This window comes from Nilaparvata lugens, chromosome 1, assembly GCF_014356525.2.
Source record: "Nilaparvata lugens isolate BPH chromosome 1, ASM1435652v1, whole genome shotgun sequence".
Classification (NCBI taxonomy): domain Eukaryota; kingdom Metazoa; phylum Arthropoda; class Insecta; order Hemiptera; family Delphacidae; genus Nilaparvata; species Nilaparvata lugens.
The window spans coordinates 21,965,223-21,992,342 of record NC_052504.1 but is presented as its reverse complement, the minus strand read 5'-3'; the positions used below and the strand labels follow the sequence as shown (position 1 = coordinate 21,992,342).

General features: G+C 35.3%; 1 protein-coding gene across 1 annotated transcript in view; it reads right to left on the bottom strand.

Moving 5' to 3' along the window:
• LOC111044712 (T-cell leukemia homeobox protein 3-like) overlaps positions 1-23,483 on the bottom strand; it is a 72,429-nt gene extending 48,946 nt beyond the window's left edge. The window contains exons 1-2 of the mRNA XM_022329924.2: positions 23,223-23,483; positions 20,045-20,950 (exon numbers count right to left, since the gene is read on the bottom strand). Coding sequence (XP_022185616.1) covers positions 20,045-20,462 — 418 coding nt within the window. The 5' untranslated portion in view covers positions 20,463-20,950; positions 23,223-23,483. The remainder of the gene's footprint in view (positions 1-20,044; positions 20,951-23,222) is intronic.
• Positions 23,484-27,120: the final 3,637 nt, after the last annotated feature.

Sequence of the window (27,120 nt, the reverse complement as noted above, 5' to 3'; positions counted from 1 at the left end):
GATTGGAAGAATTAAAAAATAATATTAAAAAAGTGGAAGTACCTGGCTATATGTTGAGTGATTATATTGTTGGGAAGTTGATAATGTTTTGATATGTGTTTATATTTGTTATGATGGCTGTGATATTAATAAACGACTGTGTTGTGGATAGAACGAAAAATATTGTATTGTTGTTGTTAAATGAATCTATTATTGATAATTGGAAATTTAATATTATAAAAATGTTTATTGTTACAAGCCTAATGAGTTATAATGAGCCGAAATCAAGGATATTAGATGAAAATAAGAGGAAAGGTGAATTAAAATTACAGGATGAATCGGAAAAGAATAGATTAAAAGGAATTATCATAAATGAAGCTTGGAATTATTTAAAGGAATACACCAGATACCGGGGTTTTATATTCATGAAGAAAATTTATCAACTAGGACAGCCTCAACAATCAACAAATGGACAGCAGATAACCGAACGGCCTACAGCAGTATAGCCTAGCTACAAGCAAAAAGCCAAGATACGGGAAAACCACAACAATTCTACATGAAATATCATCGAATTTAAAATAATATGATAAGAAGTCAAAGGAAAACAACACTATCAAGCCAATTACTAACCTTCCTTAATAAATTTAATATTGATATAGGACCTCGTGGCAACAATCCAATGTTTTAATTCCTTCAGCCGTTAGAAGCCTGCAATAAGGAAAAGAACAATTTTTAAATATGTAATTAAATTATATACATCAGATAAAAAAGACACAAGCGGGGATAATAAAATTAAAATTTGTTAATTACCTGTTTAAGAGAAAAATCGAGCAGTTAGGTTAGTTATGAAAGTCGATAGCAAATTCTGATGTAACATGAAACACTATGAATTGTAGAACAGCGAACAGCTGACCAAAGCCGCCCAAATCAAATGAATGTAATATCTGTTGAACATATGTTTATAAAAAGAATTACTGTACCCAAAGAGTTATTTATTATTGTTATTTATTATATTTATTAATGTCGATATTTATTTATATGTTTTTATATTTATTACTTTTAATTATGCCACGTTTGTTACCTGAAAAGATTTAAAGTGAATACCAATTACCAAAACCAAAGAGCCATTAGCAAAAGAAAGTATTGTACCTGATGTATAGAAAATTATTTATATTAAGACCTAAGAAATACTATAAGATATAAGCCCAGAAGTTTATGAATCGAAATTATTGTCTAAAAGGAATCATTTATGAGAATTATGAAATGTGTGTAGTTAAGTTGGCAGCCCTGCAAGCGGCGAATTCAAAAATTACTGTGTTGTAAATGGTGTCAGGAGGAGTGCGTTTAGAAGTTTATATTTATGATATTTTTATGCGTGTTGAGGAGGAGAATTTGTTATTGTTTTTGATAAAGGTATAAAGGAGATGCAGCAAATATGACTGCGAAATGTGATAGAAGTAGGAGAGTATAATTTATAAATAAAGTATAGTGTATATCAGTGTATTTGAAGGGTGGGTTTTCATTAAAAACATTGTGATTCTCAAATATTTGAATTCAAACCCAGGGGCGTGTGTAAAGGTATCAAATTTGGGTAGATAAAAAGCCCTAACAGAAATAATAATAGGTCTAAAAATAAAGTAATTGGCTAATATCGCCAAGCAGATAATAATCAAGATAAGATAGCATCAGCTTGTTCTGGCTAAATGGTACAAGAACTTAAAAAGGATTTGAAGAAAGTTTACTACTCATAAATATATTATTTATAAAATATTTGAAGATTGAGGTTAGATAGATGTATTCACAGATCGGTGACCTAGAGATCGATCAAACCGAAGAACGTAGAATCTGACCAAAACCCCTTGGCAGAGCTTTATTGCAATCAGACGGTGTGCAATGTGAGAAAACACCCGTCCACGTGGCTAATTATTAGTTAGCATGGAATTAATATAATGTATATAATATTAACTAGCATGCAAAGAGCATAAATAAAAAACCAAATAAAAATAATTTAATGTATTCAGGAAATAAGAGTTACCAGGCGCATGAATACCTAATAAAATTTGCATGCACCAATAGTAAAACGGCAGTTAATAGGCGGCAACTGTAGGCCGATTCAAAAATATTTATATATATTTATATAATTGTAGTAGATTTCGTGTAAAAATTTGTGTAATCTATGTTATCAATATGGCTCGAATGCAAAGAAATTATTAATCATATAATCTAAGCAATATCTTGGCATTTTTTGTAAGATCTATTTGAATTTAATGGCGGAGGATTGAGATATTTAAATTTTATGCTAATTTGAAAGTCGGAAAGAGGATCTGTAAAACTTGAGAAGGAAGAACCAGCACTCGCCAGCCAGATGCCACCATAAGAGGACCCCAAATATTTTAGAGCGAAGTACCTTATTAATAATTTTGTAAAAGTTAAAGTTAAAGTAAATTATTTAATTTCTTAAAAGACTTCGTGATGCTATTGTGAAGCAGAAGTCATTTTTCATTTTTATTAAATTTATAACCCCCTGGAGGAGACGATTCCGGCTACCATATTCCCGGACCACATGGAGTTGGATCGACATCGGCGGCTTACAAGAAGATTTTCGACACGTGAGTGATTTAAATTTGAATTTAGTGATGGGCGCCCTAGTGCTTCGAAATAATCTGATGATCAAAGCTAGCTCGCCGAAAGGGTTATTATAAATTGAGAAATTAATAAGAGTAATACTTGCGCAAGTAAAAATTAGTATTAAAGGTATTTAATTGAAAGAAAAATATATAGATCAATAATTTTTAGAAATTTCTATTTAATCAAAGAAGTACGAAATCTAGGCTATCAAACGTATGCATACAATATTTAATTTTTTGCAATACAATTTGCGATAATTCATCATAGTTCTAATTCACTAGATGAATGGCTCTACCTATTCCGTCAGGTGCCGAATCTTGCACCCTGAGATGAAAATATATATTCGATACAAATAAATCTACTAAATACTAGAGATTTTAATATATAGATATATTTGGATATTTAGTGGCTAATTTATCAAGCTGATCTTAGAGCACATATTTATGATTGAATTATCCAAGCCGACAAGTATTAGCAAGTACATGTCACAGCTACATGCCAAAGATTGCATATGATTTCAAGATAAAGGCACATGGTAATGATTCGTGCCATAAATCTAGAATATAAAGTTAGCCTGTGATATTTTTATTGATTTCAAATATTGTTCTATTTTTATATTATATTTTTTATCGCTCTATATATATTTTTTGCCTCGACTGATCTTTGCATTATTTGTACAATATATGTGTAAAATTTTCATGGTGTGCAATTTATTTTATATTCCTCATCTCTCTAGTATAAGTATCATTTATATATATATATATTTATTATTATTGAATTACAAGAGTTATTGGAGAAGCCCATATCTAGGCCTATCAAGATTTTTTAAGACTGAATACTATTAGAAAAAACACGCCCTAATTATATTAAATCTCATGCTTTACCGACTGATGCCAAGCAGGAGGCTAATCGTTATTTTATATAAAGAATAACGTGACAAAATGTCAGTTGAAATTTCATTTCATTTGAGATATATATAGTTATTGTTTTTGAAAGAAAAGCAATTCGATCGATGTATTCACTTGCATGTAATAACAATCCAAGCAACCCCAGAAAAATGTTATAAACATTGGAAATCTCCCATCCAAACAAATTGCATTGGATTCTGAATCTACTGACTCTTATGATAACAAGCTGGATTTTGAAATTTGGTTTTCCTTGGGTGAGAAGAGAAGCATTCGACATTCCATGTTGAGCAGCTTAGTCCAGGAGGTGAGATTTTAGACTATGGATATGATTTGTTTACCTCCTTATTTATCTAAACAGAGATGCGGAGTCAAGAAGTAGGCTATATTCCAAACATCGTCATGGTCGTCATGGATTAGGTTTCAATTAGCTCACTGAGTATCCACCTTTTCCTCGGTCTACCAATGCTCCTCTTCCCTATTGGTCTATGAAGACCATTGTATTCCAAACATTTCCCTCTATATGGACTATCATGATTATGAAGCATTTGGATCATTAAATACCTCACTAATTTGAAACAACAACATGTATTAAGTGACAACTATCTGATTCTATCTTATAATCTGCACTAAAATTTTTTCTGGTACTGTGAATCAGTCTAATCCTACAAATCATGCGGAAGACAAGGGATGGATAGGTCTACTCCAACATTATCAATGTCATTATCAGAAAAGAAGGATTGGACTAGACATGAGTAGCCTACATTCATCCCAATATTAAAGCTTACTTGAATGTTTTATTAAATACTAGCAGGAAATCCGTGCTCCGAAGGGTCTTTTTTAAAATTTGAAAGCTTGACGTAATGGAAACTTGAAGAATTGAAAATAGGCCTATAACCATCCTCTGTTAATTAAGAATCTATATGCAGAGTTTGAAGTTGATCAGTCCAGTAGTTCAGACGTAATGTTGCGTCAAATATAATTTTCCTATCCGGTACGCGTATAAGCCAATTCTTTCCTTTATTATAGTAAAGATTATCATCCTCACTATTAGATGGATTGAAAATGAAATTCGCCAAGATATTACGAGTAAAATAATAAACCAAGAGCTAATCGGAGTAAGTTGTTGGCTCACTGCGTTCAGTTGACTGTCATATTTTTGATGAGGACTGTAAAGGTAAAAGGTATCAGAGCCTGAAGGATATAGCCTAATTGGTCCACTAAACAGTGTCGGGTCTCGTTCGAGTACTTGAATATAAAAGATACAAAGTAATAGTCTATATAACGGAAAATATATACATTGATAGTAAAAAGTAAGCATAAAGTGAACGCGACGGTATGGCTGCGGGGCATACCACTCTCCATCAACGCTGGTTATGATAATAAAAACGCTTTCTAAAAGGGTAATAAATTTGCGGCATAATTCCAGCACCGACGCTTGTAAACGAAAATTGTATTTCGATAGATCGTTCATGTATACGTGTACATAAATATGCAGTATGGATTTTCCCAAGTTTATTAGCCAATCTTCCAGAAAGCTCAGGCCCAAAAGTCGACGAATGACTTATCTTGCAAAGAGTGCTTTGAAATGGGGAATACATAGAATTTCAGTAAAATATTGTTGGAATGTGGTAATGATAATGTAGGAAATGGATTACTGCGCGGTAAAAAGTGCAGCTATATCTGTTCGGTACGTAATTGATTGTTAAGTGTCAATTTCAATAAGAGAAATGAATAGAATATTTTACTATTACTTTACAATAGGAACGACACCGGGGAGTAATATTGTTGGAGAGTAGGCTCCACAACAAACAGCCAACAGTCAATTACTATACTAATTCTGGAAGATATTTTTGAGATGGTTAATAAGAAGAAATCACAGTAAAGTGTATTTCACTTACAGTAAATACTGTAGCTCACAAATTGCAAACAATTTGAAGCCAAGAAGAAATAGAGAATCAAATCCACTCCAATCAAGATTTCACAGAAGAATTATATTTTTCTCTTTAGACCAGTTCATAGCATTTACATTTTTAGGCTCCATTACATATCATCACTGGTGTAAAATCATGTGAATCTAATAATTCTGAAGTCTGAATCCTAGAACTTGAAAATGATTTTTTTTTTGTCACTGAGTTTCCTCAGCGAACCGTACTAATTTAATACTATTTAAAGAATCAAATGCCAAATATTCCTGAAATTCGAGTGTGATACTTTGAGTGGGTGAAGAGAGGGATTGTGGAAATGTAGGTTATAAACAACTGGGGAGTGTTATTGAAGAGAGAAATTGTCAGTTAGTGGAACTGGCAGTGGCCAACACTCGCAACGGGAGTCCTGAGAGCAATCGATATGCCCATTTCCATATTTCCACCTATTTTCAAAGATTCACAAATTAGACTCAATCAAAGCTTCAAATGATGATAGAAGCGTTCGTTGATATATTTCAGTCAAAATAGTCCGATGTTATTCTAAGTTTTGAGTTGTGAGGTCAATGTCACAGACAGATTTCGCGTTGCATGGAGGAAGGAGGACGGATGATGAAGAGGAAGGATGAAGATCAGAACGAGGAGCAGGAGAAGGAGCGAGAAGAGGAGAAGGAGGAAGAGGAATAGAGAAATGAGATAAGGAGAGACAGAATTGAGGAGAACGGTCGTCTGACGTGTGATTAGGATGACTGCCGTCCTGAGACGGGCGGCTCGATTCTCGGAAACATTTCGCACAAATACAGAGCCCGACACTGTCATTAGAGTTGCATCTGTCTCTGCTTGTTTCCATCCTTGTCTCTGTTATTATTTCTGTCTCTGTTGTTCGCTTGACTTTACAGCTTCAGCCTTGAGTCTCGTTACCCAAAGATTTACAAAGGATGCGGCACCAAACCACACGTTTCCATGAAGATCAACACTCGATCACAATGTCCATAGATAACCGACTCTGTTTTACATTTATCTTATTTAAAATTGTGTTGTGATTCATCTCACTCTCCACCTTCTTCAACCAAGATTTGAGTAACATGTAGTTCTATTGAAATCCTATTGACACGCTTTTAAAGTGTTTCAAATCTGTATTTCGGTAGTCTACTTGAACTAGGTATAATAATGATACTTTAAAATGATTTTTTCAAAGAAACTTGCTTGTTCCCGAATACGTGAATAGTGAAATGAAGAGTATACTGTTAATAGTATAATTATAAAATGAAAATAGTAGGCTTGAAACTTTTAAAATTATTTTTAGTTTGATTATATACAATGATCATTGCATGAATCATTGATACAGTAGACCCTGACTGATCTTGGTTCAATTCTGCTTATGGAAGGCAGTAATAGATTTTCTGATAACGAAAATTTTTGCCTTACAAAGTATTATTATTTGATTTGTCTCCACTACATTCATATTATCATGCCCTGATAAAACAGTTGCAATATCATAGAGCTCATAGGAAATAAAGATCAAAATTATAGATTATATGAAACATTCAACCGCTAAACCCGAAAAGGAGTGTAACAATAAATAATTTATCAAATCTTAACCGAGCAATTTCAAATAGATGGAATAATAATGCAAATATGGAATATTGAGGAGATGGCAAGCGTTTATTTGAAAAGAGTTTCGTTGAACAGTGTAACACCGAAAAGCAGAGTAACAATAAATAATTTATCAAATCATAACTGAACAATTTGAAATGGGTGGAATAATAATGCAAATATGGATTCTTGAGGAATTGGCAAGCGTTAGTTTGAAAAGCGATGAGTTTGCTAAACAGTTGATCTGTGCTCTGATGGCGGCAACTCGAAAGGAAGAAATTAATAGTTGGAGAAGACCGCGCCCGGACTCAGCTACAAGCCTCCAATTTGCGCTCCAAGCTGAGAGCTGAGCGGCCTTTGTCTTCATGGATCCGCCAGACTACGGCTTGCATAGCAATGAACTGGGTCCCTAGCCCGCATCGATAATGTACTTTTCAACAGCAGTTAGAAAAAAACTCTGTCATGTAATTGCACAGCTTTAGAACCGGCTATGTTAGTATAAGAAAGAAAACGTTTAGTACGTGTTCAGTTCCAACTAATATAATCACTGAGATCTGAGAACATACCAATAAACAGCACACCCTGCAATCAACATAATCTTTTCCGATTAACATTTTCATTGTCGAATACCATTGTATAATTTACACATATATGAGCACTCAAGAGTAAGCTAACATTGACAAATGTGGTTTCCCCATCTGTTCTCTTCGAAGTTCAATATAATTAAGTTCCCAAAAATTCTAGATTCTCAGTGCAATATGAAACTTGACTGATCAACGCTCTAGATTTTTCTTGCGATAAATTTAGTTTTTTCATGATTTTCGGATTTGGTCATTTTTTTCTATAGCTCTACAGCCCATTGTGGGCTTTGGCCTCCTCCACAACATTCCTCCAAACGTTTCTAACCATTATAAATCCTCTCCATCCTCTATAACCCATCCTTATCAAATCATCCCTTATCTCATCTTCCCATCGTATTCTTCGTCTGCCTTATTTTCTTCTTGAGTGAAGCTTCTCTTTAAGCACTATTTTTGGCATTCTGGTTTCATCCATCCTATAAATATGTCCGAGCCACCTTAGTCTCTGTGCCTTTATGAAGCGTAATATACTACGGCCTTTTATTAATAGTTCTAGTTCAGCATTGGTACTCCTTCTCCACTCTTCTCCTTCTTTAACAGGACCGTACACTTTTCTAAGCACCTTTCGTTCACTTAAATTATGTTGGTTTTCCTTAGTCAAAGTCCATCATTCAGAGCCATAGGTAACTACAGGTCTTATAAGGGTTTCATAAATCTTAAGCTTGCTGCTTCTACTGATGAGCCTGTTCTTTAGAATAGAATAGAATAGAATAGAATAGAATAGAATACAATAGAATAGAATAGAAAAAACTTTTTTTTGAATAAATAAGCTACCTCAAGCGAACCTCAAAGAGGCTGCTTGACAAGGTACTATTATACAAAACATGTAAATTCAAATATAATTATATATATATCAGTGAACTTTATTTTTACTCAACAGTTAAATTCACTTATCAGTTTATTACACTGTCAAATTTACTTACAGAATTCACTTAACAGTTAAAATTATCATGATATTAATTAATTAATTGTTGGCTCAGCTCTCAAAAATCTAAAGAGTATATATTATATAGTCAACCTGAACTTACATACAAAAAATAGAACAGAATGAATTACAACAATACAATACATTAATAATGAGTTACATTATGTTACATCTAAAGTGTAATTATTCAACCAAATCTTTAAATTTCTTTTCAACAGGCGCATATTAACAAACTCAGCACAATTATCGGGTAAATCATTGAAAGTTCTTGGTACAATGTAGATTGAGGTGTTTCTGGCTAAATTATTCGAAGTAAATGGTACAACATACCTCTCATTCCTTAAATCATATCGATTAACTTTCATAACTAAATATTTTTTGCAAAAGTAATTTTCTAAAATCAAAGTAAACAGAAATATACCTTTTATATTCAAAACCTTGCATCTATTCAAAAGATTCTCATATGAAATATCTCCCCGAGAATTGCTGACCAAACGTAAAATCTTCCTATGTACCGAAGATATTCTCCTAAGATAAACATTGCTAGCAAATCCCCACCCTTGCAATCCATATCTCATAACAGATTCTCCCAAGGCTATATACATCATCCTCTTCACTTTATTAAGTATTAAATCTTTAATATAATACATTTTGACCAATACCTGTTTGAGTCTATTACAAATTTTTTTTATATGAATATCCCAACGAAAATGATTGAGAAGCTTCATGTTGCTGTAGTATGCCGGATTTGGTCATTGCATTAGTAAAATCGAGGGAATTCATGATTTTGATGACAAGTAACACTATTAAATTTTATCTTTCAACCTGTACTGAACTTCTTCTTTGAGCACTCTGAGCACAATCCAAATCCAATAGATGCGATAAGGAGAAAAGGAGCCTTCTCCAAATTTTTTGTTTTGATAAACCAGAATCAAACTTTGAGGAAATCCTTCAAGATTAAATAATATAGCAAAGGCCTCTGCGAGATTCATTTTTTGTCTGTCTGGTGGTGAAGTAGCCTAGCCTATTAACAGCGATAATATACGTAACTACCTGAGTTGAATATTAAACCAAATTGAAAAACAAAGTCAATTTTGCTATTGGGAGGTCCATACCCGGATGTTCAACTTCTTCCATTAGAAATGAACAAATTGTTAGTGATAGCATCTTGTAAGTGTAGTACTGTTTGGATTGAGCTAATAGTCCGAGCTCATTACACATCATTTTGTGAGTCAGAGAATGACATGTACGATGTAGAAGAGCTTAATTATGTAGTCGAAAAGTGTGCAGGTGGACGGATGTCATAGCAGTGTTGCCAACTAGGCGAGTCAACTTGAGTGTCTTTAATTTTCCGGTCGGTTGGGCACCCTGCCCGCATGTTACCGATTCAAATTTTACATTTTTATCGCCCCTCAACTGATAAGTCGACGCCTATTCTGCGAATAACATGGGTAATGCTGACCTTAGCGTTTGCTTTGTCACCCTTCACAATAGACCTATACCAACCGTTTCCTTTCTCAGCTAATGCAAGATTTTAAGCTGCTGTTATACCTACTCTAGGGGAATATTTTCTCATTTATTGAACCTTGGGCCATTTGTTTTTGACAACTTATTGCTCAATCTCATTTTCACGTGGCAGTAAAAAAGTCTTCTAGTAATAATGATTTGTTTTTGTAAATAGAAGATATTTTTGATAATTTCATAGTGATGGAATCATTTCATACAAGAGATTCAATCTTGGAATGTCTAGATTGTTATTAGATATAAATGTTATCTATGTATATGATCGATCATGCATTGAATTGATTAAAATAGGTCCCTGTTATCTGAAACCGACAAAGATCAAAAAATTTGAAGAAATAACATTTTGAAGTCAAGAATATTTTTGTTCCTTTTTCAGGAATATTGAAAGAGAAATCAGTATGATTTTTTGAGGATGATTGATTTTTTTATGTTTTCAAACTAATTTTGTGCTACAAATGTTTGTGCTAGTGAATCAGTAATAGTCGTAACTCATTTCACATGAGAAGAAGCGAGATGGATGAAGTAAAGACTTGATTCCGAAAATACAGATTCCCATCAGGGGACAAACAACATCAATTTGTGAGATTCGATATCTTTTTCCAATCGATGAGCTCACTGGATTCCCCTCGCTACCAAACATGTTGTCTGGGAGAACACTGATGTCAATCAAGTCTGTTTACTCCTCGTCTCGTTCGATGAAACTGTTCGACGCCATTTGATCCGGAAACTTGAAGGAGTGGGTGGAGGGGGGAGAGTGCTAGGGCATCGTCTATTATCGCAGTCTACTTTACCGCTGAGCTTTGCCTGGAGAAAAGCGCAGTCGAGATGAGACGAAGGGTGTCCGGCAGAGCAGTTATTGGGAAGCTGAATAAACCAGATGCTTGTGTTTGAGTGTAAGAGGCGAAAAGGGTGGAAGAAGAAAAGCGGAGTTGGAGGATCGACAATAAACAATATTGGTCAAGCGTTAGGTATAAAGGCGGCTACCACACCTATTACTGTCAAAGGCATTAAAATTGCAGAAACTTTTTGTTACCCCTTGCCGGAGTCCTGAGGGGCTTGGCGAATCGGGGCGGCCCCTGGGACCGCCTGTTTCCCCTTCGATTGGAGTCTGACCCTGAATCAAATATTCACCATCTTCCGTTTTCGTTCTTCTCTCTCAGCGATCTCCCACCCTCCTTCGCCGCCCTCCCTCTACAGGAACATCCCTAAATTTTTAATTGAAAAGAAACATTTGGAGCACAACGCCTGAACAAGCACCGACAATCGGATTCCTTGTGACTTTTGTCAGTTCGCTGTCTGCCTCTCGCTAGGCAGCCCTGGCCGACCGGCGGCGGTCACTGAGCCAAGGGACCCGCCCCGCCCCAACCGATCGATTTGTTGCAGAAATGAATGCATTGACGTGAGCTAAGTCAACGATATACTGTACTTTGTTTAAAAGAGTTCTCATTTTGAAGTCTCTGGGATTAATTAGAATGTTTGATTTCCACCATTTAGAAAAATTATTCACTAGTCACGTTTGAAAGATCTTTAATATTTGAACTTTTCTCAAAAACAAATGTATTTTTATTAGTCCCACATTTTTGAAATCATTCATCTATCGATTTAAGAGAGCTTCTTTATTCCTGGGAAGCGTCAAAAACAAAAACGCATCTCTCATTAACTTTCATCATTAATAATCTAAGAGGAAATTTAAAATAGGAGTATATTATAGTAGGATTCCTTCGAATTTGTTCTATCTAATCATTGAATTAGCTGTTATCTAAAAAACTCTACAGAATATAGTATGGTATTCTACCTCTTGCAATGGAGATTCTTTTTACTTCTCGGATTCTCCTGATTGAAACAAAGATACGCCTGCTGTCAAACTGAATCTATTCTTTAGAATGGCAATGTGGAAGGGTCTGTATTGCACATTCACCAATACACCGGCACACATAGTGGCTACGCTCGAGGTAAGCCAGTATTCAAGTAAACGGCCGCGTTTATCTCCGTCTTTTATCACGTCGGAAATTTTCTGTCGAAGGGCGATGCTGAATTGATAACGAAGATTGTGAGGAGGAAAGAGAAAAAGAAGAGGAGGAAGGTCGTTTGATGTTGGTCGCTTGAGGACAGGGGGGTATTTGAGAGGGTTGGTCGTGGGAGGGGGGGGTTGAAGAGGGGTTGATCGCTCGGAGCGCAATAAGACCGACACGTCAACACGAGGATGGTCGTCCATCTCACAGCAGCCGACCCAATCAAGAGCACCATTCGCCTCAATCAGCCGACATCCACTCACTCACTCACTCACTCACTCAATCGTCTCACTTTCCCCCTCAACCAGAGAAATTCCCTGAAAACCTCTCAAATTCAATGTGTCGCCCACCATTGCATTGCTAGACTGAGAACAGTTATGATGAGAAGACTCATCTCTTGCAAAATCTTGTCCATTGCTCCCAGAGAAGTTTCATTAGTGGTGTAAATATCAGTCAGGAATATCTAGTACAGTAATAGGTGATCAAGTAACACAGGATAGTTCAAGATTGATCGGTATATCTTGCAGAATATTTCTCAAATAATCTACAATCAATCAAGTGTTTTGGAAATAAATATTTTTCATTTATCAATATATTATGTAATGAAATGCAGCACCCTACGTATTTCTTATCATATCAATAATAAGTACTCGAAAATGAATTATCAATGGAGACCATAAATAGTATTCAGTCAATGGTGATGAGTCAAATCTTCTGTATTTAATAACAGCCAAACTCAAAGTTGCGAGTTTGACTGTCAGAAAGAAAGACTGTTTTTTTCTGTATTCGTTCGTTCACTTGAATCCTGTTCTACATTATTCAATAAAATAATAATAACAATTGGATGTGGAGATAGAGAAAAAATATAAGAATTGAAAAAAGGAAGTCTGTGAATTCTCCTACATCCATTTTCATGGAAGTCTGTCCTCTGTTATTTGAAATAATTCGATATGGAGATGAAATAATCAAATCTTTATTTCATCGTGTTAGTCATACATGGTTTCAGAGACTAAGAGAACTGAATTAATATTTGAGTTGGAAATGGAGATGAAAAAATCGAATCTTCAATTCATAGTGTTACATACTCGTACAAGCCATACATGAACTGCAATCCGTTTCTCAGTTGTTTCATGGAAGTTATCTTACCTCAATATAATTATTCTTTTAGACAAATGGAAATATGCATTATCCGTTCATGACTATAATGAGTTCAAATAATCATAAATTAATTTAATGCAAAATAGCTAGAAGAAGAACATTTTCTCATATCTACATTCTTGAGTTTAGTTCCACCTGGTTTTACAATTCCTCAACTCCACAGCTGTTGAAGCATCGATTGTCTCTATAAACTGATTGCTTTTCAATTGTGGCCTTTTGTGAGTACAGTCGATAAACTACTGTGTTGAGTCACCGCCAGTGTTGATGAACACTTTGAAAGACCAATTGGCGTGGAATCGAGTCAAACCGCAGCGTTTTCCGCTCCAGCGCAAGGTTCATTGTCACTGCCTCTAAAACCCACAACATGACGAATGTCATCCACAAGGTACGCGACTATTCACTAAGGCCACACTTCCTCCAATCAATCATGTGATTGGATTCAATTGAAAAATTGAGATTCTTCTAAAGAAAAACAATACATAAATAATTCGTGTGAGCAATGCTATTACTCGTATGAGTATTGTAATTTATAATAAACTATATTTTAAGCTCTGGTATTGTTCAAGCGTATAGTATTGCGCCAATAACAATAATTGTAGGTGTTTGCATCATAAAAAGGATGAGGCCAAGTTTAGTTCAATGTCTTTATTGAGAGCTAAGATACATCCGATTTACAAAAACCTTGCAATTTCCTACTTAGGGGTGGCAGAGAGGGGATATTAAGAAGTGAGAGATTAGGTAACTAGGTTGTGCTACGTGTATTCCATGTGTTCAGTGTAATCCAAGGTATCTAGAATACCATGTATTCTAGGAACATTGGTGTAATCTGTAAAAATAAGATTTTCTCCAATGTGTTGTGAATCAATATCTTCATTGCATGGCCTCATATACTTGTTTTGTCTAGTTAGAACGAAATCCATTGGGAAACAATATTTAGCGCTCAGAAAGTTAAGAGAACTGGATGAAATAATCATAATATTTTTAAGCTCGTAATTTGAAAAAGGAGGGTTCGATTAAGTTATCAAAGGGAGAATTCAAAAAAATCTTATACAACAAGAAAAGCAAAGAGAACGTAATTATAGAACAATTGGAATGCTATTCATGAAAGATCTGCAAGAGAAGTTCCATTAGAATGTCAATTGATTGATAAATCACTGTTGGCTGAATAGATTTAATACTCATTTACTTGGGCAGTGATTAAGAGTGAGCATGTTGAGAAAAACAACTAATTAGAATTTCAGAAATTCTTGAGCTGATTGGTTGGAATCCTTTTAGAATTGCTACTGACAATCGATTTATCTAGAATCGATTCTGTCTTCCAAGGCTAGTCTGAGGCTGAACATGCACCGATTATCAGAATTCTATGTTTTCCAATTTGATGTGATTCATCGAATAAGGCTAACTTGTTTTTCCTCATGCTTCTGATAAAACAAGATTCAGAAATGTTTAAAAAAATAAATGTCTAAATATCTTCAAAATCAACAAGCTTCCATTCAACTTTTTTCCAACATGAAATTTATCATTAGGTACTTCCATTGTTTCGAAAACTCAAACTATTTCTCATTCAAGTTCTCATTGATAGTAAGGACTCGGCTGATTCATGTTATAACAAATTTGACCAAACGAATAAGTTAATGGAAATGTCGTTCATGGGAGATATAAAAATCTTTCATCAAATTAATTTAAAATGATTTTCATGCTCATGTAAATATACGAGAAGCCCTTGAAAAGAGAGTAGATGATGAAAATTATATTTGGGTGCTCCATGAATAACTTCTTAAAATGTATCCTGATTTGAATAGTTCCATAGTTTATTTTCCTTTTCAGGGATATCCGTAGATTCCAGTTAGGTTCTATGTAGAACATATTACAGTACACGTTGACAGAAACACAGAAATTTGGAGGTCAGTGAAATCCCCATTATAATTTCAGGGAAATATCTATGAGATCCAAATTTTCAAAGATTAGAATTTCCAACGTGATTACTTCATGTTAACTTTCTTCAACTTAGAAAGATGACTTGAAGGGACATTTATGTTTAAAACACCTCAATTGTTAAGGAAGAACTCAATTACTTAATATTATCAGGTACTGTTAGAGAATTAATCACCAGTTCAAGGAAAACCAGAAACAACAGACGCTTCTTGAACAACAATAATAAATTTCAACAATATTCCTTGTGAAAGATACAATATCATAATGATCTAAGTACATTTCCGATTCTCATTAGAAAATGTGTTTTATTTCAAGGTACCTAGTACAGTACGATTCTCCTCAATCTGGGTATACGTTTGGTTTCGTTGAGAGCTCATTCTGTCTTTTGCATCGAAACTCCATCTAAATTCATACGATCTGATTCCGAACGAAAAATTGAATGGAGCTGTTGGGTTGATCTGGTTTTCCAGTCTGCCCAATGTAAGGCAAAGAGAGACACTCGCATAGCACAGTCAATGATAGGAGAAGTGCCAAGAAGTAACGACAGACTCTTATCAGAGACAACCGACGTATCTGGCGACTCTCGGCTATAACTTAGCAGCGCTTGCCTGTGTAGGATGCACTCACTTACTGATAGGGCGGCGACTCTCCATCTCACTCAAGCCAGGCCAGGTCTTTATTACCATAAAACGACAATTAGAACGACGCCTTTTTAAAACGAAACCAGTGTCGAACACAATCACACAAATGCGTGTCATTCATCGACGTACTATAAATTACTGTCACATTTATAACTTGTTCCGCACAAGCGGCTTGTGCTAATGCGCTGCGCTCCGCGTTTGCGATAACTGCACAAATTCTATATTATTAGTCTCTGTCACTGATAGCCTGCACAAAGCCTTTTTGTGGTAGTACCGATTCAATGTTCTATCCTGGTCGATTAATTCTCGTCATACAGCTTACTATATAGCGTAAAAACTCAATTTTATGTAAATACTCCTGTCAAAACCACCAAGTCCTCGGTCTCGTTTCATTTCCAGATTTAAAAACTCCAATACAAACACTTTTCTTCTTAACAGGACTAAATTAAAACACTTTACGGAAAATTTTATGCTGAACCAACCGGATAATGAGGGAAATTCTAATTAATTGACTTCTATACAGGGGAAAATAGATTTTCTGTTCATTAACAAAACTAGTTTATAACGAATAAAATGTCAAAATAGAACTAAAATATAAATCATTGCTATTCATCAGGCCTCCTGATTATCAAAAATAATTTGTTATGTTAACATGATTATAAATTCCAGTGTTAGTTCTCCTATTAGGACTGTGCCGTTCCAAGTTCCACTTCAGTTTGAGAGGAATGTTTAAGCATTGAATTAGATAGTCACTGACAACGATGATAGCCATGGATATCGATGTCTACTTTCAATACATTAGTTCTCGAAATTTTTTTCTAGTAAATGTTATCTCTTGCTATTGGAGCAGGAACAATGCAGTGATTTTGAATCAATAGTTGTCAGTAAATCCTTTTACCAGAGACAGGAATATGGAAATGCTCGTTTAAAGCATAGTTCGTCAGGAATCAGAGACCATCCATGGTAGATGATTTCTCCATCGAAACATGAAAAAGTTGACAACAAACTTCATCAGTTTGAAAGAGCATTTTCATTCTATTCCAGTTCGGAAACAATACAAAGATGGAATATCCAATTGTCTAGTTTGAACAAAGACTATTCTAAGCACGAAATGACGAATTGTTTCGCGTTTGCGTGCCTTATCGAAATTATCAAGGCCGAAATGGCCGAATGAATCCTATCGGAGTTTGTAATAGCTTTGAAAAGTCGTTCGTGAACAATACTGCTGCTGATGCTGTTGCCGCCCGCCACTGCGTTTGCAAATCCATTTCAGAGATCCGACAAAGATTTGGCCCATTTTTTGTGTGCGAGTGTATCACAGCCGGCTCCATCGCCAATTGAAAAACGAAATTAAATTTTGCGATTTGTGCCTGACCAATTGAGTTAGACCTACCGGCTGCCAGCGCTATCATTCGATTACGAAATCTGCCGCGAAAAAGGCAAACTGTATTTCAGATCGAAATTAGAGGAAAACGTTCTGTGATAATCTAGAATTTCAAGGAGTGGACTGCGGTTATTTGTAGAGTTAGTAATCTATGGTAAAATCATGAATAATTTCCATATTACATGTTTCAAATTATTCTTTCAACTATCATCATATTCTGCTAGATCAATTATGCCTCCTTGATGATTGGCTAAAAGTGGAAGGCTTACATGTTTTTGTTGAATAATAGAGTCAATTTACTGAATCAATTCGAATGGTAATTACTGGAAAGAAACTGCTTGAAACTCCTGATTTTTGCAGTCAACTGAGTAACTGAAAACGTATATTTTGAATGACGTTTCCCATTATATGATTTGGTAAAAATGCAAGTCTGATTACAAGCTGGTAATAATGAGCGATTCAAAGCAGAACAACCACTCACGATATTCAAGTATGATAAATTCTATCCAATCATCGATCTGTAAAGTCTTGTGGATTTATTACATGGAATGGCGAATCCAAGGAATTCAACCTTTTTTCAATTAATTTTCAAAAAAAAAAATACACGAATATGAAATACAATATACAACAAATTTTGGAATCCCCTTCTAGACCATCCATATATGTTCAGTTGCGGCGGGGGGGGGGGTCATACCAAATTTTGCTAAACTTTTGTAATAATTCTTCACTAACCAGAATGATATATGAAGGTAACCTATATTGATGCGAGAATATTAATGCTCCTTTCATGATAAATGGCTGGAGTATGTCAATCACTGATAGCTATACAACATTTATACGATGTGGAAGATAATATGCAACATATTATAGAAAAAAAATAACTACGGCTGGTAGTTGCTCCAAGATCAGAATTGAACAGAGAAATTCTATGTTGTACCTCCGTTAATTAAATCTACTAACTTGATAATTAAATCTATTTGGAAGATTTTACAAATAAGTCAACACAAGTAAGCCTGTTTGAATAGAAATTGAGGATCGATCAACGTTGAATCTATCATTTGAATTTCATCTTTTTATATCCTACTAGATTTTCTTGCAATTATAGTACTACACGAATAAGAAGTATTTATTACTTTTCTTGCCCTATTACCATAGATAAGGAAAGTATTGCTTTCCGAAAAGAATTAAGGCACCCCAATTTCTAAATTTCTATACGTTTCAAGGTCCCCTGAGTCCAAAAAAGTGGTTTTTGGGTATTGCTATGTATGTGAGTGTGTGTGTGTGTGTGTGTGTGTGTGTGTGTGTGTGTATGAGTGTATGTGGGTCTGTGTACACGATATCTCACCTCACAATTAACGGAATCACTTGAAATTTGGAACTTAAGGTCCTTACCATATAAGGATCCGACACGAACAATTTCAATCAAATGCAATTCAAGGTGGCGGCTAAAGTGCCAAAAATGTTTTAAAAAACAGGGGTTTTCGCGATTTTCTCAAAAACGGCTCCAACGATTCTGATCAAATTCATACCTGAGATAGTCATTGATAAGCTCTATCCACTGCCACAAGTCTCATATCTGTAAAAATTTCAGGAGCTTCGCCTCATCTATGCCAAGTTTGATTTTAGATTCCCAATAATCAGGCTTCAGATACAGTTCAAACAAAAAAATTCAGGTAGAATAGATTGAACATGAAAATCTCTACAATCGATGTCCAGTAACATTTTCACCAAAAATTGAAAATAAGCTCGAAATTCGAGAAAATGTGATCATTTAATTGCAAACTGTTGGCAACTGTTGATTCTATTAGATCATTCACTATGAAGAGATAGCAGACCTCGTGTGTCTCCAGCGTTATTGTCCTGTCACCAGCTGGCTCAAATCTTTGAATAGTAGACTTGAGATGCGCCTTTACACTAGCGTCAGGTAATCAATTTTCATAACGGCAAGGAAAGTTGTGTGAGTGCGCCACACCAGATTTTTTTCATCTATCAGATGCCTACATGTACATATGTTTGAAATCATTGACAGAGAAAGGACAGGTGATTGCAGACGTATAGACTGACATCTGTGCAAGTTGCAAATGGGGAGGGATTTTCCTCTGCCTGTCAGCATACGTCTGACTGTAGTACTGTAAGCGTTCGCCTCCACTATTTCTATCCCGAATTCAGATAGATGACATTGTCTAAAATAAAGTTGAGGTTTCACTCTCCACAAGACACATTGATATAATATATTAGTAGGAGGCAGTTTTAGGAAACAGTGGTAGGAGAGAGTAGTAGAACAGTAGTACAATTAATAGTAGTTATCATGCTGTGTTTAGGCAAAGTTAGTCTACTAACGTTGGTGTTTAGGTGCATACTTACTTCAGCCCAATGAACACGGCCATTCCATTTTCCATCAGCTGATATTATGTGTACTATGTCTCTATCTTACTCTTTCTGTACCTATAGCCTTAGCATCAGCTGGTTATCAGTGGAATGTGCGTGTTCGTGGCGCTTAAGTCTGTATACACTTTGATATTTTATTAAGGGCTAGAAGGTAACCTGTGCTCCACAAAGGTCTAATTAAAAACTTGATAAACTGAGATCTTGATGAATTGAAAATTGGCCTATAACCATAAATTAAGAAATTGCATGCAAGATTTCAAGTTAATCAGTTGAGTAGTTCAGACGTGATGATGCGTCATTCATGAATATCGTATCCTGTACGTAAGACAATTCTCCAGTTCTCTCATTTTTATTATATTATAATTCTTTCCTTTATTCATTATATTATAGATAAGAGACGACTTACCCGAGAGACGTTCTTTGACAAGATGGGAGGCGAAGGCGGCTGCGGCAGCAGACCGGTGCATGAGGGAGGCGGGATCCATGGCCAGCCAGGGGAAGCCGGGGGGCGGTGGTCGCTGGGCCGGCACACGGATGACGCCGCCCGGGGCGAACATGGGCAGCTGGGGGCAGAGGGAGGCGGCCGCCGACGCGGCATCCTGCTCATCCTGGCGCTGCCTCCGACCCGGCTCTATCTGCTCGCCGAGGAGTCGCGAAATGCTAAACGCCAGACTCGGCCTGGCCACGTGACTTTCGCTCACCTCCTCCTCCTCCTCCTCGCATGAGTCCACCGTGATCTCCTGCTCCTGCTCCTCCTGGTCGTGATCCTGCTCCTCCTCGGAGGAGGACACCGCTCCTCCGCTCAGCGATGACGTCATGCTCATTGGAAGTCGTGCGTCGACTTCACGTCACAACCATTCTCAACAACAGTCCTCAATCAATCTCCTCCAATCCTGAATTATCAATCTAACTGCATTACTAAGCCTCTATTAAACACAATATCCTTAATCAAAACTGCAACAAATTGAACAACACTTTCCCTGATTGCCCTGACAAACTCAATTTCTTGTCTTCAATATTTTTGTTACCTCAATAACCAGACTGTTCCATCACAAACACAATAACTGACGGCCACTGACTCCTTTTTTGCTTTCACCCTTCTATCAGTCAAACCTTAGCCCTCCAGCTCATTTATGTTCTACTCCAAGCAATCTTATACTTCAGAACTGCAATATGATTATTCCAATTTGTTCACTTGGAAAGATTGAACTTTTGTTATTTTAGGATAAAGCTGAGATGTCCTCTTCTGGTTGACCAAATTCTTTTGCATCCACTATCAGAATAATAAGGTCTGAATTGACGGCTCGAACACCTGAAATTGAATAATCCACTGTAAAAAACCAGATAAGTTAATTCCATTGAAATTTTTAAATAGAGTATTGAATCACGAGTGAAAATGGGTTGTTGGAATTTAAATAATGACAATGTACTTACATATGTCAATATTTCTTGCATCATGCAAAATTTCCACAAACATGGTATAGCTTAACATGAGTCCAGCTCAACTCAACTAGTGGAATGTGAAAAGGTTCTTGATTGGAAAAATGTATTGTCAAATGATTTTCTCAAACAATAATTTCCATGTGAGATAGAGTACAACTTGTGAAACTCAGAAGGCCAAATTATTCGAAGAAACTGACAATATCGATTCCTTGAATAGAAACAACTTCTTCTCCAGAAAATATACGATTTTCGCATTGACTAGCACTAGCTTAACAAGATCTTGAATACGGAAATGGAATGGAATCTGGAAAAATTGTGACTAGAAGATTTAAAGCATTTGAAGTAGGCCTATTGCTTTGAATTTCGTTCGATCTGATAACATAAGCATGTAGAAAATCCAAAATCAGCAATATTAAAAGATTCAACTCATATAGACGATTTTAAATCAGGTTGTCGAATGACCAATAAACTGTTTTGAATTGCTAGATCAAATTTGACAGCGTGTACTTTACTTTTGGGCTGCCATCATGGATTACTGTCCTTGTCTGAAAGTGTATAATTCTTCAATAAATGGTAATTTTTATCAAGAGATTGAGATGGTTTGTATAAGTGATTTGCAATGGCGTATAAACTGTAGGCAAGATTTATTTTACTTTTTGATTTCAGCTTTACGGTACCTGTACTTCCATTAATTATTTAAAAGCCAAATTCACACATTTGTCTCGACAAAACGATAGCAAGAGTTTGAGCCTGCGGTAACAAACAATGAACCGAACGATTCATGTTTTATTCAGCGAGTTTCCAATCTTGGGTGTTCGCGTGACTCATGCCTTCTGCTTGTAAATGGATTGTGGAGGGCTTAAAATCGAATTGGCTGGAAGAGGGAAACGCTCCCAACATACCTGACATTTTTTCCTTTTTACTAGTTTTGCATTCATTCTGTTTGAGGTATAGAATGTTCAGTTTGAAACATCAAATACTCAATTAGTGAACATTAGACAGTTTGGAAGTAGAGCTCCAATCTTACTTTTAAAGGGGATGTCAAATCTAATAGACAATAACGGAAGACCTTCTTATGCTATATAAATAACTTGATTAGAAGCACACTGCTTCATGGGTATTTAGTAGGCACGTACAGTATTATTGAAGTAGCCTGAAGTAGTATTACATAGAAAGTATTGGACCTATCATAACACACATCACGGTCCAAAGATCCAATTGGCACGTTTCTACAGAGTTCCGAATTGAAAATACTTTCATACATAGATAAGTGTCAGCAGGATATTCACTTCCAATTTCATTGATCGAACGAAATATAAGGTTAATAAGGTTATCAGTTTAGGTAGCAAATAGTCATTTCAATATAAGGCCTGATAACGATAATGTTTTTTTTCAGGCATCATAGTTTCATTTGGAAATGTCTGGAATGGTTGATTTCAAAAAAATTAAATATTCTGTCGCCTTCAGGAGTAGGGCGCCCTATCAAAGTTCAAGATTGAAAATACATAAAGCCCAATGTTCATCCTGAAAACCAACTCATATTGATTTTAATGTGCATCCTACCGATCAACTTATAACAATATTGTTCTGTTTGTTTACAAACCATTCAGTTTTCTGGAGTTTTGACTGGTAAAATTGACCTACTCTTTGAGCATTAACTTCGTTCTCAATTATTAATCACACGAATAACTTCTTCCAGTTATAGAGGATCTTTCAAAGATCTACTAGTAAATTTCAAAAACTTTAAAGACTTTGAATGAGAAGTTACATGTGATTATTTGTACTTGCCCGACTCCTGAATATGTTTTTCATGATGGACAATCTCTTCCAAAAATTTGAAGCTATCCAATTCAAGATAACATTTGAATGAAACATAACCCTTTAGCCCCACACACACACACACATCAATTTTTGCTCGTGTGGTATTTGGCGGACCTTGTAAATTCTATAAGATTAAACAAATTATTTCAAACAGATAATGTTTGTCAAGCTCCGTTTAATCTGATAGAATTCATAAGGACGGCACAATATTGTACGAACAAAAATATGTTTGTGTGCGGGACTTTACTGGGTGTCCAAGTAAGTTTAAACAGGGATCGTAAAATCTAATGTTTTGGAATGTAGATAATCCTTTTACGAACCTGCAGCACTGATTGTGTGGTGATTTATTCCTGAATTTTCTGGAAGGGTGTTGTAGGTGCTCGGTGGAATCCTTAATTTAATCACGACAGTAATAATGTCTAGTGTGAAACATTGGATACACAAGGCTAGTGTACACAGTCACTGGTCACAGACACACAGACGAACAACGAAGCACACGAGGAAGGACACACGACTGCAATGACGAGAGAACCAGTGAGACAACCAGGCAGGACTGACAGCAGTGAGGCGGACGCCTGCAGGACAGGGGGCGGGACCTGCCCCCCTCATCCCACCCCAAACAGCCAAACTCTCAGCCAATGGCGATAAAGTGCACCCCCCGCCATCCACTGCCATTGGTCTACTCCACATCGATGCTCTACAATCCTCCAAATTGAATCTCACTTAACTTGAAGAAACCGCTGCCACGATGCTTGCGCTCTCTTGTGGCTGGACTGAGACTTAATTACACTTTTACTGTCCCCTACACTTCTTCTTCTTCATGCTCCTTATACACTTAACTGTTAGATCTGTTCTTTGCTCCTTTATTTTCTTGTGCTTGTTCTTACCTGTCCTGTGTATCGCTGTACGAGTGAGAAACGCTCTGACATCAGTTAGTGAAGTCTTTCTCTTTAAAGACTGCTCTGTTGCCATTCTGCCACTTACTCGACCGCAAACATTATCCTTACCAGCGCTTCCAACGGAAAGACGTTGTTCACTTAACTCTCGACTCAACAAAAATATCTTTCCAGTAATGTTTGTAAGAACTCTGAAGATAATATTTTCCTCAAAAATAATTTTTAATTTAACATTACAAGAAAATTATTTTTCGATCTATTAACTCGAATTGAAAAAATACAAAATTGGAAATATATTGAAGTTTCTTATTCATTATTGTGTAAAAATAATCAAAACTCGACAATTATTTTCAATATTATTTTTCTGTGCACATATATGTTGTTTATCAAGTACTTGGATTACTGATTAAATTCAACATCCATAGATTATCATCATCCATCAACAGAATTGTTTCATTTTTACTGCTGTTATTTGATAAAAAATGTATTTCTTATTTTTATAACTCGTGACTGGAGCTCAAGGCTTCTTTTTCCAATCACTATCGTATTTTAATGATTCTTTTTATTTGTAAAAATATTTCTTGTATTTGGCGATGAATTTATTAATCATTACATCAGAAAATAAAACCTACAAAAATTTCAACAACTTAATATTTTAGAGCCTTTAGGCACTACTTACTTAATTTACTCTACTTTGATGCCGTTATGATTTATGCCTATGAATATTGAAAGTACCTAAAGTTCAATGACAAACCTTAACACCTAAAAAATACATATATAGTAGAATCTAAAAAATGAATTACACAAAATTTGCTGATCAACCCAAGTAAGAAAATCCGCAATAATGATATTTCGAATATTTATATTTAGATCCATCTTATTAATAAATTGGCGAGTATTACTAGTCTACAGGCCACTCTTGAACTGTTGAGCTTGTTTCTTATCCGAAGAAACGGAAATTTTCGAAAGTATAATCCTATCTGACATCAGTTCGATTCTCTGATCTCACTTGACAGACCTCAAATCTGCAAAACCCGTAGAAATATATCTGAAAAAGAACAATGGATATTATTCAAACCTTCTGTAAAGTTCGGTTCTTAATCCATATTCATTAAATTTTTAACGAGCTATTTTATAAGTGTTAATACTACAGAAAATCGGTATTTGGAGTGATTGAATAAAGTTTTTATTGGAAAGTAAGGTTTTGCGGTCTTTTATTGTGGCTGCCCCTCTAGGCTTAAATGCTATCAAGCATTTCAAAAATGTGTTCATATAATAGGCAGATTAAATATACAATAATATAATAGGATTTGAAGAAACTGTTAATCAAAAATCAAATAAAACTCCATCACACACGCTCTGTTGACAACTCCATATCACACGCATCTTGAAAACTTCAGAACGATGTATTATGAAAGGTCTGTAGAATTAACAGACAATGAACATCTTGTTCTTAACCTTAAATCAAATACAGAATGAAATACATACAGGAAAATAGTGCATGACTTGATTCACTGCATAGTAGGCTTCTCATATAATATTCCGTAATATTACGAATCACATTGTAATGAGCACATAATAGGAATTTGAAGGAACTGGTTATGCAAACCGTGGTACACGGATATTGATCTTTTTAATAAGTATAGCATCTTCTTTTAATGTTTGAAGGAGCAGGTTACGCAACCTGTCAAACACAAAACTATCAATTACCGAAAACTATTAAACTATAACCATAATACTGTAGGCTGCACTACATGGACTCAAACATAGAGCTTCCTGGGCTAGAGGATTAGATATACACGGGTACAACACGAGGTCTAGGAATGCTCTAAGACTAGATGCTCATAGAACGTCTTTTTTCCAAGGTAGTCCTGATCACATGAGCAGGAAAATATTGAACTCTCTCCCACCTGTTATATCTGAGATTGACTCTGAAGTTTTGTTAAAGATTAAGTTGAAGGATTGGCTGATCGAAAAATCCTTTTACAGTATAATGGAATTTTTTGAATTGAGACATTTTTAAAATGATGTGATTCTTGTCATCTTGGCAGCGAATTGAATTATTTTTTATTTAAATATCTTAATATTTTTTACAATGTTACTATGTATTTGACTTGTGACAATATTGCATTATTGTACAATGTATGACATCAATAAAATTGAAATTGAAATTGAAATACTATATATCTTTTAGAGTAACTGTAATACTATATTGTTCTACTTCTTCGTATCAATAAACGTCGATATTACTGTTATTCATTATATCACTGTCATATAGACTATATCATTGTTTGAAATCAATTAAAATTAGTTTCAGTATAGCTAACCAGAAAGTATGCTAGTTTGACTGCTTCTTATGAAGGTAGCAGAAAGTATCATTTGGAATAATGAAAGAATGAATGAAGTTTTATTCTCAATAAGAACAATACAAGAAAATATAAAATACATGCATATCAAGAACAAACAAACAAGTTTATAATATACAGAACTGCATAGTAACGAATCACAAACCAAATGTGAAAAATAATAGAGGAAGGTTTTTAATCGGAGAGAGGAGTTTCACATTGAAACTTCTAATGGGTGAAGTGAAATATTAATTGGAATATATTATTGGGTGAATGTTATGAATATCATTACATTATGTCAATATTACATATATATTCTTAGATTTGAGTATCTATGGTTTAGTATACTCGTATTTTTAGAATTATAGACGATTTATTCAATCAACTCCCTTGCATTCAATGTCCTTCCAAATCAATTTGAAGTGGTTGTCTTTGTGTTTGGACTGACAAGCTATCGATTAGATAAGTCAAGGTTATTTTGGAAGGCCGACTTCTCTGAATATCATTCACGAGTATAAAAATCGCTTCCCGGTAGTTCGGAACCCAACTAAAACTTTGAGTCCCATTACTAGAGCAGAAGCCTGGAGCTCATGATGCGGAAACTGCGGAATTACCCTCAGCGGGAAATATGAATACTATTATTGTTTAGTGAATAAATCGTAGAGCGTTTCAACATTTTTCTTGTTCTTAACCACTCAATCACTTCGAGTGACTTTCCATATCACAAGAAAACATAATTCATGCAGATAATATTATATATTTAATTCACTTCTACGTATTTCTATTACCAAAGCCAGAAGACGATCTAAATAAGAAAAACGTTGTAAAATTAGTATCGGGATTAAAGAAAAGCTTATGTTATAGGTACACCCAAGGAATGTAGAATAAATAATTATGTATTCTAGATACATTTGGTACTCCTATACTTACCTACGTTTAAAAGCCTGGTTATAAGTCCATCTGTAGAGCAATATTGT